The 15832-nt window shown below is 38.3% G+C and overlaps 1 protein-coding gene across 4 annotated transcripts in view; it reads left to right on the plus strand.

Moving 5' to 3' along the window:
* Positions 1-15660, plus strand: part of TRDMT1 (tRNA aspartic acid methyltransferase 1) — a 104338-nt gene extending 88678 nt beyond the window's left edge. For all 4 annotated transcript variants that reach the window (XM_070381902.1, XM_070381900.1, XM_005891916.2 and 1 more), the window contains one exon: positions 1509-15660. In XM_070381902.1, the coding sequence (XP_070238003.1) occupies positions 1509-1609 (101 nt within the window). In that variant the 3' untranslated portion in view covers positions 1610-15660. The remainder of the gene's footprint in view (positions 1-1508) is intronic.
* Positions 15661-15832: the final 172 nt, after the last annotated feature.

Genomic DNA, 15832 nt, shown 5'->3' on the forward strand with positions numbered 1-15832 from the left:
GCTCCTGGGCTCTAGAGCACAGGCTCAATAGTTGCACACGCAGCATGTGGAATCTTCCCGGATCAGGGGTTAAACGCTTGTCTCCTGCATTGGCAGGTGGATTCTTTACCACTGAGCCACCGGGAAAGCCCAATTTTTGCTTTTGTAATGCTCTTTAATTACTTCCTTTATTAACTGATTGCTTTTTTTAATTGCTATGTCAAAGGGTTCTGAATGTGAAGTTCTGGGATTGTAACTAAGATTCTAGTGTCCACTCTCATGCTTGGACAGTCTCTGATGGTGGTATGTGCAAGGTTTTGTTCCAGCAAATATAGTATCTGCAGAAGATTTCACTTTGAAAAAGGATGTAGCAAAAAGAACTTCAGTATGAGAATTTCAGTTTGTATAAGCAGAATATAAAGGACTTCTATCCAGAATATATTGCTAGAAAGAGGTCTCATGACTCAACAATAAAAAGAAAAATAATCCAGTTTAAAAGTGGGCAAAAGATTTCAATAGACAGTTCTCCAAAGAAAATAGATACATGGTCAATAAGCCCATGAAAAGATGTTCAACATCATTAGATATTAGGGAAACGTAAATCAAAACCACAGTATGATACCACTTCACAAAAAGACAAATAATAACAGTGTTGACAAGTTGTGGAGAAATCAGATCCCTGTACAGTGCTGGTGGGAATATAAAGTGGTACAACTGCCTTAGAAAGCATCCTGGCAGTTCCTTGGATGTTAGACATAGAGTTACGGTTTGACCCTGCAGTTTCCCTTGTGGCTTAGCTGGTAAAGAATCCGCCTGCAATGCGGGAGACCTGGGTTAGGAAGACCCCTGGAGAAGGGAAGGGCTACCCACTCCAGTATTCTGGCCTGCAGAATTCCATGGACTGTATAATCCATGGGGTCGCAAAGAGTCGGTCAGACACGACTGAGCGACTTTCACTTTGACTTTGCCACAGTCTCACCCCTAGGTATATATCTAAGAAAATTGAAAAAAAACTTGCACGTGCATACATATGTCCATGTCCATAACAGCAATGTTTATAATAATAAAAAAGTAGGGAAAAATCCAAATACCTGTCAATGAATGGATGGATAAAATAAATATGGTATATCCATATGATAGAATATTATTCAGACATGGAGAGGAATGAACTATTGGTACACATGTTATAACATGAATAAACCTTGGATCAGCTGATTTTTACTGATAATGCTTGAAGTTTGAGTTGTACTATATTTTATAGTTGTATACAATACACATAATATTGTTAATACATAATGTTATTAATAAGTACTAAGATAAATATTAAACATAGAATACTTGGCTTTTTTTTAATATTTTTTTTACCACACCAGATGGCATGCTGGATCTTATTAACAGTTTCCCCAACCAGGGACCACTATGCCTTTGGTCCCTGTAGTTTGATATATCCACTAAAGAATATATCCTTTTGTCTCTGAAAGTTAATATTTCAAATGATTGTATTGTAAATCATTATCTCTCTTTTCTAGGATTTCCTGAGATGACAACTGTCAAACAGCGTTACCGTCTACTTGGAAATAGTCTCAACGTGCATGTTGTAGCTAAACTAATCAAAATCCTATGTGACTAATTTTTTAAATAACTCTGAAAGAGGGTCACAGTTTTCTGTCATATCCATATAGTAACTTTGAAATTCTTTTTTGAATTAATTTTGACAAAATTTGACTAAATTATCTTTCTCTTTAATAAGAAGTTTGGGTTGGTCAGGAAATGCCATTTTGTTTCCTTAAATTTATATTACTGTGTTTTGTAAGGTGAAACTTATGCTTCAGGAGAATATATTTTCATATGAAAGTAGTAAATATATATGTTAAACATTTCCTTTTATAATATTATGGTATAGACAAGTTTAGAAACATTAGAATTTTAATGTCTACATGAATATTTTATAAAGTATTATAAAATAGTACATAAACTTGAGATACTATATATTTGTGTATGTTAATTAAAGTTGCTTTCAGTTCAGTCGCTCAGTCATATCTGACTCTTTGCAACCCCATGGACTGCAGTACTCCAGGCTTCCCTGTCCACCACCAACTCCTGGAGCTTTCTCAGACTCATATCCATTGAGTTGGTGATGCCATCCAATCATCTCATCCTTTGTCGTCTCCTTCTGCTCCCACCTTCAATCTTTTCCAGCATCAGGGTCTTTTCTAGTGAGTTCTTTACATCAGGTGGCCAAAGTATTGGAGTTTCAGTTTCAGCATCAGTCCTTCCAATGCATATTTAGGACTGATTTCCTTTAGGATTGACTGGTTGGATCTCCTTGCAGTCCAAGGGACTCTCAAGAGTCTTCTCCAACACCACAGTTCAAAAGCATCATTCTTCGGCGCTCAGCTTTCTTCACGGTCCAGCTCTCACATCCATACGTGACTACTGGAAAAACCAGAGCTTTGACTAGATGGACCTTTGTTGGCAAAGTAATATCTCTATGTTTTAATATGCTGTCTAGGTTGATCGTAGCTTTTCTCCCAAGGAGCAAGTGTCTTTTAATTCCCTGGCTGCAGTCACCATCTGCAGTGATTTTGGAACCCAAGATAATAAAGTTTGTCACTGTTTCCATTGTTTCCCTATCAATTTGCCATGAAGTAATGAGACTGGATGCCATGATCTTGGTTTTCTGAATGTTGAGTTTTAAGCCAAATTTTTCACTCTCCTCTTTCACTTTCATCAAGAGGCTGTTTAATTCTTCTTTGCTTGCTTTAAGAATCTTATCATTTTATTTTAAGATGATTCATCCTATTTCTAAAATGATGATTCTAGCCTGTTTAAAATATTGAATAATTTTACTTAATTTCAGTTTTTAAACATTATTTTATATAAACAAATGTGTAAAATATTTTAGAATAAATTATCATCACTCACCTTTTGCAGCAGTCTGAAGAAAATGTCAGAAGTAATAATCCTAGGTTATTGATTACCTTTCCATCAGTATGCCATACTGATGAAAAATTTAGGTACACGTTATCTAATTATCTTTAATTCTGCTTCCTTCTGAAAGACAAAATCCACCGTCCCTTCTTCATTTGTACATACTTACCTTTAGTTTGCTATTTTCAGAGCTTGCTTTTGCCTTTTATGTGCATTTTACCACAATTAAAAAAGGCATAACTTTTAACTTTCTCTGTCTCTCCTTTCCATTCTTGGATTTAGGGCTCTAATCCGACTAAATCTTGCGTCATAAATTCTGTGATTTTGGTTTTAGTAATAAAAGCAAGTGACAGGTAGAAGAGAAATGAAAAGAAATAAGACGAGATATTTATTCTCAAAAAACAATCATCCGGATGTGGAAAAATTGAAACCCTCTGTATTACTGATGGGAATGTAAGGTAGTGCAGCCTCTATAGAGGGTGACAATTCCTTTAAAAAATTAAACATAAAATTACCCATATAATAAAGCTATTCCACTTCTAGGTATATACCCAAAAGAATTGAAAGCTGGCACTCAAATATTTCTATGCCAGTGTTCATTGTGGCCTTATTCATGATATTCAGCTATAAACAGGAAGGAAATTCCGATACATTACGTCATGGATGAACCTTGAAGACGTTTTATTCAGTGAAATAAACCAGACACAAAAGGACAAAGTCTGTATAATTTCACTTGTATGAGGTATGTGCAAGAATCAAGTTCACAGAGATGTCGTTATCAGGGCTCAGGGGACCAGAGGAATGGGCGTTAGTGTTTAATGGATGTGGAGGCTCTGGGAGGCAGAGTGTTCTGGAGATGGAGAATGGCACAACAGTATGAGTGAACAACAGTATGAACGTACTTAATGCCACTGACTTGAATTCTTGAGAATTGTTTAAATGGCAAATTTTATGTGCGTTTTCCCACCCCAGTGTTCTAGCCTGGAGAATTCCACGCACTGTATAGTCCCCGGGGTTGCAAAGAGCCAGACACGACTGAGCGACTTTAACTTTCACGTGCATTTTACCACAGTAAAAAAGGCATTCCCCATATCCATTTTTCCAGAGGAACTCATAGATAAATATGGGTCTAAGGAAACTGTAGGCCAGTGCATGTTTATGTCAACTGTCACTGTCTACATTTTGTGTATGTGTTTAAAGATAAAGCTCAGTACAGATCTCATAAACAACAGTATGCATATCTGAAACCACTTTGGCACACTTTCACTAGGCTTTGCTCACTGATACAAAGATCCTTACCGATAAGAAGGTTCAGAGTTTTACTGTGATTATGCTGTAATTATAGTGTTCTTTGCCCCATTGTGCAATGGTGCACAATCTGTGTTAAGTTACAGTGTACCAGGTATAAACACATAAAGGCTCTGTGCAGACTTGTGCTTATAAACTACGAGATAAAACATAGCTTTGTGAAAAAATCTTGGCATACGTCCATGGGCAGATGATGATTTTTGCCTTTAAGTTAGAACTGAAAGTACAGTTCAGTTCAGTCGCTCAGTCGTGTCCGACTCTTTGTGACCCCATGAATCGCAGCACGCCAGGCCTCCCTGTCCATTACCAACTCCCAGAGTTCACTCAAACTCATGTCCGTCGAGTCGGTGATGCCATCCAGCCATCTCATCCTCTGTTGTCCCCTTCTCCTCCTGCCCTCAATCCCTCCCAGCATCAGAGTCTTTTCCAATGAGTCAGCTCTTCGCATGAGGTGGCCAAAGTACTGGAGTTTCAGCTTTAGCATCATTCCTTCCAAAGAACACCCAGGACTGATCTCCTTTAGAATGGACTGGTTGGATCTCCTTGCAGTCCAAGGGACTCTCAAGAGTCTTCTCCAACACCACAGTTCAAAAGCATCAATTCTTCACTGCTCAGCCTTCTTTATGGTTCAACTCACATCATACATGACTACTGGAAAAACCATAGCCTTGACTAGACGGACCTTTGCTGGCAAAGTAATGTCTCTGCTTTTGAATATGCTATCTAGGTTGGTCATAACTTTCCTTCCAAGGGACTAAGCGTCTTTTAATTTCATGGCTGCGATCACCATCTGCAGTGATTTGGGAGCCCAAAAAAATAAAGTCTGACACTGTTTCCACTGTTTCCCCATCTGTTTCCCATGAAGTGATGGGACCGGATGCCATGATCTTCGTTTTCTGAATGTTGAGCTTTAAGCCAACTTTTTCACTCTCCTCTTTCACTTTCATCAAGAGGCTTTTTAAGTCCTCTTCACTTTCTGCCATAAGGGTGGTGTCATCTGCATATCTGAAGTTATTGATATTTCTCCCGGCAATCTTGATTCCAGCTTGTGCTTCTTCCAGCCCAGCGTTTCTCATGATGTACTCTGCATAGAAGTTAAATAAGTAGGGTGAAAATATACAGCCTTGACGTACTCCTTATGCTATTTGGAACCAGTCTGTTGTTCCATGTCCAGTTCTAACTGTTGCTTGCTGACCTGCATATAGGTTTCTCAAGAGGCCAGTCAGGTGGTCTGGTATTCCCATCTCTTTCAGAATTTTTCCACAGTTTATTGTGATCCACACAGTCAAAGGCTTTGGCATAGTCAATAAAGCAGAAATAGATGCTTTTCTGGAACTCTCTTGCTTTTTCCATGATCCAGCAGATGTTGGTATGCACAAAACTCATAAAAATTGAAAGTGCTACTCTCTCAGTCAAGTTCAACTCTTTGCAATCCCGTAGCCTCTGTCCATGGAATTTTGCAGGCAGGAATACTGGAGTGGATAGCCATTCCCTTCTCCAGGGGATCTTCCCAATCCCAGGGATCAAACCCGGGTCTTCTGCATTGCAGACAGATTCTTTACAGTCTGAGCCACTGGTGAGTATCATCATTTACTAGTATCTATTTACTATACTATCATTTAGTTAGCATATACACACATGCATAATTCAGAATTTGTCATTTTATTGAATGCCCACTATATGTTATTGATAATAAATATGCATAAAGTCTGCCTTGGAAATTCTGATATTCAGACTTACTGTAAACTTATTCAATATTTTGGAAAATATAGGCTCTCCTTTTAAAAAGAACTGGATGTAATTAAATCTCTGCCATTTCTAACAGGAAATGGATTTTTTTGTTTTCCCTTTTACATCATGCATGCTCTTTTAAATGACTATTTATTTACCTGCCTCAATTTTTTAGTAAGTTCTCCACACTCAAATATAGTGCATGGGATAAATAAATCAATATAAACAGAATGAATCATATTGGAAAGTGACTTTGAAGAGGAGTTAGGTACTCATAGGAGAAAGAGCTTGAGAATCCTTACTGGCAGATAGTAGAGCCAGATGATGGCTGGTACTGAGGGATCAGCTGACTCTCTTCAGGTTCAGAAGCCCCTGGACATTGTGTTCTGGCTATTAAATCAGACCTGCACAGGAGGCACTGCCTTGTGCCTTGAAAGCGAGTGGATACCTCTGACTACCAGCCAGTTTACTTTCCCCTCATAGACAGAGTCTTTTAAAGAGACAAAACCAGTAGTTGAAATTGTGAAAGTTGAGAGACTACTTCTCACTTCTTTTTTTTTTTTTAGATACTGGGTAGGATTCCTTACCCTAAAATGACAGTCTGTCTTTTGTTCCAACCTCAAACTAGTTGGGGTCAGCAGTTATTAAACTGGAGGTTTGAGGGTAGAGGAATGACGCTAAAGACAAATGAAACTGGTTTGATTCTAGCTCTCACAATCCAGAATAAAGTAGCAGCTGCCGTTTGAGCCAACCTCAACCATGTACTGAAGGATGCCTTCTGCAGGCCAGCTGCCTCATCTGCCTACAAACTAAAGTGGGTCTTGTTGCTTTTTTTTGTTTGTTTGTTTTGATAACTTTATCATTTAAAATCAAAAGTTAAAATTAACAGCTTCCCAGATAAGCCAAGATAACACAATAAGAATCTCTCTTTAAGCCCATATTGACAGCAAAAGAATATTTTCCTGAGTTATATTATTGAAAAGAAGGGTAACTTTTCATACTTTTGTTTTCAGCTTAAATCTATGATTATTTGAGGCCAACAATTGCAAACTATCTTACTAATAGCTTTGACCCTTCAGCTTTCAACAGTTCTCTTACAGCCTGTGATCAAACTAGTTTATCAAGACAGCCTTTGAACCTCCTTGTACTGGAGTCTCTGCTCAGCTTCTGATGTCAAAATGTGCTGCATACACCTGTCAGTCACCTTCTTAGCATGCATCTTTTTTGACCCACCTCTATTCTGACTGTCTCTTTCTCCTTTCATTATACTCACCAGGATGCCTACTTACGCCTATAATGTTTCACTTGGCAAAGTTTCTTTGCCTGTTTTATTAAAGAACAGTAAGAAACCTACCTTCTTCAACTTTAAATTATACTGGTCACTCTTTCTGCACCATTTTTCCTCTCCTGTTATTATTTCACCTTGCTACTAAAGGTTTAAACTTCGTGTTTGTTTGTTTGTTTGTTTTTAATCCATTTTTCTAACCTACCTCCTTGACTTCTAAGGATATTTTACACTAAGATACTCATATTCTTCAAAATCTTAAACAGCTTTGATTCAAACTATTTTGTCCTGATTTTTGAGTTTATTCCTTTTTAAATGTACTTGTTCAATAAATATGAACACATGCAAAGAACTTTTTTGGCTTATTTCTCATGTTCTCAAATTTGTTATATATTTACTGTAGGTTCTGAGTCTTACTTTCAGTTATATCCAACACTTATAACTCTCCCTCAGCTATACCGTATTTGATTCTGATTGCTTCCAAAATCTTATTTTTTACAAATCTGAATTTAGATAGAAATGTTCACACACCCAAGGAAAGATAGGAAGTTACTTTTCTCATAGAACTCTTCTTTGTAGCCCTAGAATGTTCTCATTTATTTGCTTGTACATACTATGGTTTCATTGTTTACTTCAATTATTTGCTCTATATTTTATTTTGTTTGTATATTTGTTCATATCAGGGCAGACTTAAATTGTAACAGTCTAAATATGGAGCATGTTTATTTAGCCAAGTTGGCTCTATAATCGGATGAGATCACCTGAAGAGTCTAAAGAGAGGAGAGAGGTTTGGAGCTGAACTCGTATCTGTTTCCAAAGATACAGTCTTCAGATCTCTCTACCCAGCACTGTCCAAGTCATTTTTCACAAGAGATCTCACCCTTTCACCTTTTTTGTCCATAACACCCAGAAAATATACTTTTTACTGAAATAATTGCTATTTTATTTACTTAGGAAATGAACACAAGTACAGTTAAATTTTACACACATATGAAAGAATTGAAAATACATAATGGAAAGTGATACTTCTTGTGAAACAGATGTAAGGTGAGTTTGCTGCTTAAGAGGTCATCCCTATGGATGAATAGACAATAAGCTGGATAGTTGCTATGATTTGAATTGGTTCAAAATGAAAAACTATTCCATGATTTAGAGAATGTAAACTTCCAGGAGAATGAGGATTTAATTTTCCCTTACTGCTACCTTCCCAGTGACTGTGACAGTACCTGGCACAACTCAATAAATTTGTAAATGAGTGAATATAGTCACCATACTGGGTTGATATAGAAAATGCCTAAGGCTATCATACTGTGGAATTTAAAGTGTCTTTAGGCAATGGCAGCCCACTCCAGTACTCTTGTCTGGAAAATCCCATGGACGGAGGAGCCTGGTGGGCTACAGTCCATGGGTCGCTAAGAGTCGGACACAACTGAGCGACTTCACTTTCACTTTTCACTTTCCTGCATTGGAGAAGGAAATGGCAACCCACTCCAGTGTTCTTGCCTGGAGAATCCCAGGGATGGTGGAGCCTGATGGGCTGCCATCTATGGGGTCGCACAGAGTCGGACACGACTGAAGCAACTTAGCAGCAGCAGCAGCAAGAAGGCAATAGCACCCCACTCCAGTACTCTTGCCTGGAAAATCCCATGGACGGAGGAGCCTGGTAGGCTGCGGTCCATGAGGCTGCTAAGAGTCGGACACAACTGAGCGACTTCACTTTCACTTTAAGTCACTTTAATTTGTGTTATTGCTACTTCCTGTATTAGGAATAGCCGAGAAAGGAATACTCCTTTGGAATACATGATTTAAAAAATAATTCTAGGATAGAACTTGTGCTTTTGGCTTTTGGGAAGTTATGCAGATATAAATTTTAAAAAATATTGTATTCTGAGTTGTCTGAAAAGAAGGGAGACTCATCCCTGCTTGCTCCTCCATGCTAAGTACAATGATCAATTCTCTATTTATATGATTATGAAATAATGCAAGAACTATCAGAAAGAAAACTCTGAAAGGTATAAAGAAGAAAATAAACCAGCTAAGTACTCTCCAAACTGGAGGGGGAACATAGCTACAGGATGTCTTACGGCCTCCCAACAGAATAAGGTAACCCAGTCTTGGTGTTTCCTGACCACCAAGCTAGCAACATACAGAAGCCCAGGATGGAACAGGAGTCCTGGCAACAACAACAGGTGAGTCTGATAGAAACCTCAAGAGCAGTGTATAGGGATCCCACTGGCAAGTGTCCAAGGGAAGCACTATTTTCCTGCCAGCCCTGAGATTCCTTTCACTTGCTGAGAGAAGTGGGAAGCACTGGCAAGGGGCCTCCAACCATAGAAATGTCTAACCCTGAAGTTTTCATCACCATGGGCAGGAGACTCTCCCCACCTAACCTAGATGTACCAGGTGACTCATCTTGGGGAAAAACTCTTCCCCCTAAAGTAGCACCATCCAAAAGCCACTATGAGCACCAGATAAATAAACACTGCAAAGACTCCAAAACTTAAACTGCCACTGGAAACATAGACCAAAAGGTAGGCTAGGCCCTGCATGCAAAACATACTGACTGCTAAGATAAAAAGATTAAAATAGGACCCATAGTCTTCTAACAGATGAAACACTCAGGATACAATCTAAAATCCCCTCTCATACCAAGAACCAAGGAAATCACAAGTAAGACAACTGATGACACCTTCAAAATGATTCAGATGTTGGAATTAGCTGACAAAAGTTTTAAAATAACCATTTAAAAATGCCTTAAGTAATTACAAATTCTTTTTGAAACAAAAAATTGGCTCAGCAAGGAAATAGCAAAAAGTTTTTTTAAGTTAGCAAAAGAACCAGTAAGGTATGTGCATTTTTGTCTCAATTAAAAAAAAAAATAAAGGCAGTTATATAACTGAAAAATACAATAAGCAAGCTCATTGGATCGGTTCAATAATAGGGTAGAAATGACATGATAGAATCAGTGAACTTGAAAATAGATCAATAGAATTACTAAATCTGAAGAACAAAGAGAAGAAAGATGAGGGGGTGGGGCAGTGGGGAAGCAGAATGAGACTCAGTGACCTGTGGAATAGTAATAGACAACATTCATATATTTAGAGTACAAGAAGTAGAAGAGAAAAAAGGAATGAGCTGAATGAATATGAAAAGAAATAGTGGATGAAAACATCTCAAGTTTAGCAAAAGATAAGTATGTGGGTTCAAGAAGCTGCTGCTGCTACTGCTAAGTTGCTTCAGTCGTGTCCAACTCTGTGCAACCCCATGAGTGGACTCCAAATAGGGCAGGCTGAAAGAAATCCACGCAAATACAGTTTATAATTGAACATGTAAAAACTAAGAAAAAGCAGAAAGGGCACATTACTATAGCAGAACACAATTTGAATGACAGCAGATTTCTCTTCTGAAACTATGGGCGCTAGCAGGAGGTGGCATGACATTTTTCAAGTGCTGAAAGAAAAAACTTAATTGAAAGTTTTGGTGTTCAGACTATCCTGCAGGAATAAGGGGAAACAGTGATATTCTCAAATGAAGCAGAACTAAAAATGTTTATTGCTAGCAAACCTACTCATTAAGAATAGCTATTGGATGTTCTTCAAACAAATGAAATTATAAAAGACATTTTGGAGCATCAGGGAGGAACAAAGAATAATGGAAAAAGCAGAAATATGAATACTTACAGTAAACTATGTTTATCCACATTAGTTTTATAAATCACATTTGATGATTGAAACAAAAATTATAATACTATCTAATGCTCAAGACAATGATTTTTAAAAGTGGAGAAATTCAAGAAGTGAGATTTCATTTCACTTAAAGTGGTAAAGTTCTGACGCCAATGGAGTGTGGTAAGTCATGTATGTATATTATTATACCCAGAGCAACCACTGCAAAAACTTTGCAAAGAAATGCACTCAAAGAAATGCACACAAATAAATTAAGATGGAATCCTAAGAAATCCACAGGAAGTCAAGAAAAGAGAAACAGAAATGAGAAGTGGAGGAAACAGAAAAGTGATTAAATGGCACACAAGCTCTATCAGATCAATAAGTGTCTTAAATATAGTTGGTCAAAATATAGTAATTAAATTTCAGATATTGATAGAGTGGATTAAAAAGCATCATTTAATTATATACATTGATAAGAAACCCACTGCAAATTAAACAATTTAAGTAGGTTGAAGTAAAAGGGTGGTGAAAACAGGACCCACAATGAGAATGTGCGTTGATAATACAATTCAAAAGAACAGCAGGTAATAGGAATGAAAATATTAAACAGTGAAACTGTAAGCATATTAAATGTGCTGCAGTAGACAATACTGAAATATATGATAGTGAAACCAGTTATGCAATGAGTAGCCCCTTTGTCAAAGTTTGCCTGTTCCTCAAAATGTTGTGTTATCCTATGACCCAAGTGTGCTCCAAGGCATATTCCAAAGAGAACTGAAAACATATCTACACACAAACTTTTACAGGAATATCCATGGCAGTATAATTCATGATAACCAAAAAGTGGAAACAGCAATTGTATTCAATTGATGGATGAATTTTTAAAATGTATCTATGTATACAATAGATTGAGCCATAAAAAAGGATCAAGTACTGATACATGCTACAACATAAATGAATCTTGAAAATATTATGCTATGTGAAAGAAGCCAGACTTTGTATATTGTATTCAATGTAGTATAATTATATTACTTTTAAAATTAAAAATATTCTATGAACAAAACTAATGGAGGTTATGGAATTCCAGTTGAGCTATTTCAAATCCTAAAAGATAATGCTGTTAAAGTGCTATACTCGATATGCCAGCAAATTTGGAAAACTCAGCAGTGGCCACAGGACTGGAAAAGGTCAGTTTTCATTCCAATCCCAAAGAAAGGCAATGCCAAAGAATGCTCAAACTACCGCACAATTGCACTCATCTCACATGCTAGCAAAGTAATCCTCAAAATTCTCCAAGCCAGGCTTCAACAGCACATGAACCATGAACTTTCAGATGTTCAAGCTGGATTTAGAAAAGGCAGAGGAACCAGAGATCAAATTGCCAACATCCATTGGATCATAGAAAAAGCAAGAGAGTTCCAGAAAAACATCTGCTTTATTGACTACACCAAAGCCTTTGAGTGGATCACAACAAACTGTGGAAAGTTCTTAAAAGAGAGGGGAATACCAGACCACCTGACCTGCCTCCTGAGAAATCTGTATGCAGGCCAAGAGGCAACAGAACCGGACATGGAACGACAAACTGGTTCCAGATTAGGAAAGGAGTACGTCAAGGCTGTATATTGTCACCCTGCTTATTAACTTATATGCAGAGTACATCATGAGAAATGCCAAGCTGGATGAAGTGCAAGCTAGAATGAAGATAGCTCGGAGAAATATCAATAAGCTCAGATATGCAGATGGCACCACCCTTATGGCAGAAAGCAAAGAAGAACTAAAGAGCCTCTTGATGAAAGTGAAAGAGGAGAGTGAAAAAGTTGGCTTAAAACTCAGCATTCAGAAAACCAAGATCATGGCATCTGGTTCCATCACTTCATGGCAAATAGATGAGGAAACAATGGAAACAGTGAGAGACTTTATTTTGGGGGGCTCCAAAATCACTGTGAATGGTGACTGCAGCCATGAAATTAAAAGTTGCTTGCTCCTTGGAAGAAAAGCTAGATCAGCCTAGACAGCATTTTAAAATGCAGAGACATTACTTTGCCAACAAAAGTCCATCTAGTCAAAGCTATAGTTTTTTCAGTAGTCATGTATGAATGTGAAAGTTGAACCATAAAGAAGGCTGAGCGATGAAGAATTGATGCTTTTGAATTTTGGTGTTGGAGAAGACTCTTGAGAGTCCCCTGGACTGCGAGGAGATCCAACCAGTCCATCCTAAAGGAAATCAACCCTGAATATTCATTGGAAGGACTGATGCTGAAGCTGAAACTCCAATACTTTGGCTACCTGATGTGAAGAACTGACTCATTGGAAAAGACCCTGATGCTGGGAAAGATTGAAGGCAGGAGGAGAAGGGGATGACAGAGGATCAGACAGTTGGATAGCATCACCAACTTAATGGACATGAGTTTGAGCAAGCTCTGGGAGTTGGTGATGGACAGGGAAGCCTGGTGTGCTGCAGTCCATGGGGACGCAAAGAATCGAACATGACTGAGTGAACTGAAACTGAACTGATTCTTACAAAACCAATTCTCTGCCCCCAATCTCTACCATAGGTAATCAAGCTTTAAAGTCACCATTTCATTTGTATCCTGATGGCAGACAATACCATCACCTCCCCAGACTTTTTTCCTGCAGAGCAAAGCTGTATCTTCCCCAGTTCTGCCTCTTCAGCTCCTCAGTTGCTGACAAATAATCGGTACTTAATAAATAATTGTCCAATTAATCTGACTTATATATGAATATCGGAGAAGGCAATGGCACCCCACTCCAGTACTCTTGCCTGGAAAATCCCATGGACGGAGGAGCCTGGAAGGCTACAGTTCATGGGGTCGCTAAGAGTCGGACACGACTGAGCGACTTCACTTTCACTTTGCACTTTCATGCATTGGAGAAGGAAATGGCAACCCACTCCAGTGTTCTTGCCTGGAGAATCCCAGGGATGGGGGAGCCTGGTGGGCTGCCATCTATGGGGTCGCACAGAGTCGGACATGACTGAAGTGACTTAGCAGCATATATGAATATACTGAGTATTATAGAAAAATCATATCTTTCATGATGAGGAATTGCTGGAATAATTCTGTCAACCTAAATAAGAATAACACATTAGATATCATAAGAAATGTATTTAATACCCAAATTGTGTATAAATCTAGCCAATTGTTTTATTATTATTATTATTATTTAATTTTTGATTATACCAACAGGCATGTGGGGTCTTAGGTCCCTGACCAGGGATCAAACCTGTGCCCCCTGCATCTTAACCACTGGACCACCAGCGAAGTCCTTTAATTTTATTTTTATAAGTGAGTGTTTATGCCTTCTCTGAAAACAGTCTAGGAATTGTTCAAAAACCTGATTTAGCAGTATTTCTGTATAAATATAGTCCAAAATACTGTTTTAAAAAAAGAAAATACAAAGGGACAAAGGCTTTGGTGTTTATAGGTCTTAGGATAAAGACACTGAGTGAGATGTGAGGCCATCTCATCCTTCTTCCTGCCCTTGATGACAACACCCTATATCTTCCCACAGATCTGCATGGCACTTCAATTAACACACCCCCTGGGAATGATGGCCCTTTGTAAGGCATCAGCCTTGTTAAAACACTCCTCCCTTCATCAATCACATCCGTGAAGCAAAGCCTCCCCTCACCAGATAAAGATGCCTCTGTGCACTGCTTGTTTGTATCTCTCCAATTAAAAGTACAAGAGGCAGAATTCTGTAGCTGCCAAGTATCCTTAAATTCTTCTTCCTACCCTCTTCCCCACAGTGGCAATGTGCTCTGTTGCTCTCCCCCTCTCATCAAACACAAAATACTGTTATAAAAGTGCATGCATGCTAAGTTGCTTCAGTTGTGTCCGACTCTTTTTGAGGCTATGGACTGTAGCCCACCAGGCTCCTCTGTACATGGCATTTTCCAGGCAAGAATACTGGAGTGGGTTGCTGTGCCCTCCTCCAGGGGATCTTCTCAGTCCTGAGACTGAATCCAGATCTCTTGTTTATACCTGCATTGGCAGGCGGGTTCTTTACCACTAGCACTACGTGGGAAGGCCCTATAAAAATACACTTCCCCCTTTTCAAAAGATTAGAGTAGCAACTACTTACTACCTATATTGCTACAGTCACTCACATGACGTGTTAATACAATCTGGTATTTTCTTTGATTACAGTATGAAAGGTGTCTAAATCTTTCACTTCAGTGGCTTTTCAGAGAGTTTTGGGAGTCACCATGTAGAAAACTTACTTTGTTCTTTATAGGTTTTCTTGGAAGGGGATGTCAGGAAGGTTTCCCCATGGTCCTCATCAAAGACAATCTCCACTGCACAACTTGACACCTTCATAGAATCAAGCTCAGATGAATCCAGCAGAAGTGCTGAAGTCCTGTGTCCAGAGCAGTGGGAGGTAGAGACAACTGTATTGTGTTTCCCCACTGGCTTTTGGAGCCATTAATTCCAGCACTGTATGTTTTCTCTGCTCTGTGTCCTATCCTTAACAGTCCATGTCTCACAATGGCACAAGACTCCTCAGTACATATTTTATGTTTTCAGAACATGTGACATTAGTTTATGTTAATATACAGCCCTATGTGTATGTGTCTGTATATGTGCATTAGCACCCTCTGTTCCTTATGTGAAGCTCTATTACAGGTCTCCCTCTGGATACGAATTTCCTGGTTACAGCTTCTCTTTTTATTTAAGGATGATTGTAGTTATAAAAAGTATAAAACAAAAAAAGCAAAAGGTTCCTCCAAATTCTCAATAATCAGTAATAAAATGTACCTCTTCAGGAAAATCTCTGCCAAACCTGAATTATTCAAATGGTAATGATTAACTCATCATTCTTTAAAAAAAAAAAATTTTTTTTTTTTCTTCATTCTACTCAAGGATAATTGCAATCATTGTAGTAATGAGCCTGGAGAACAAACGTCTGG

Source organism: Bos mutus, chromosome 13 (assembly GCF_027580195.1).
Source record: "Bos mutus isolate GX-2022 chromosome 13, NWIPB_WYAK_1.1, whole genome shotgun sequence".
Taxonomy (NCBI): Eukaryota; Metazoa; Chordata; class Mammalia; order Artiodactyla; family Bovidae; genus Bos; species Bos mutus.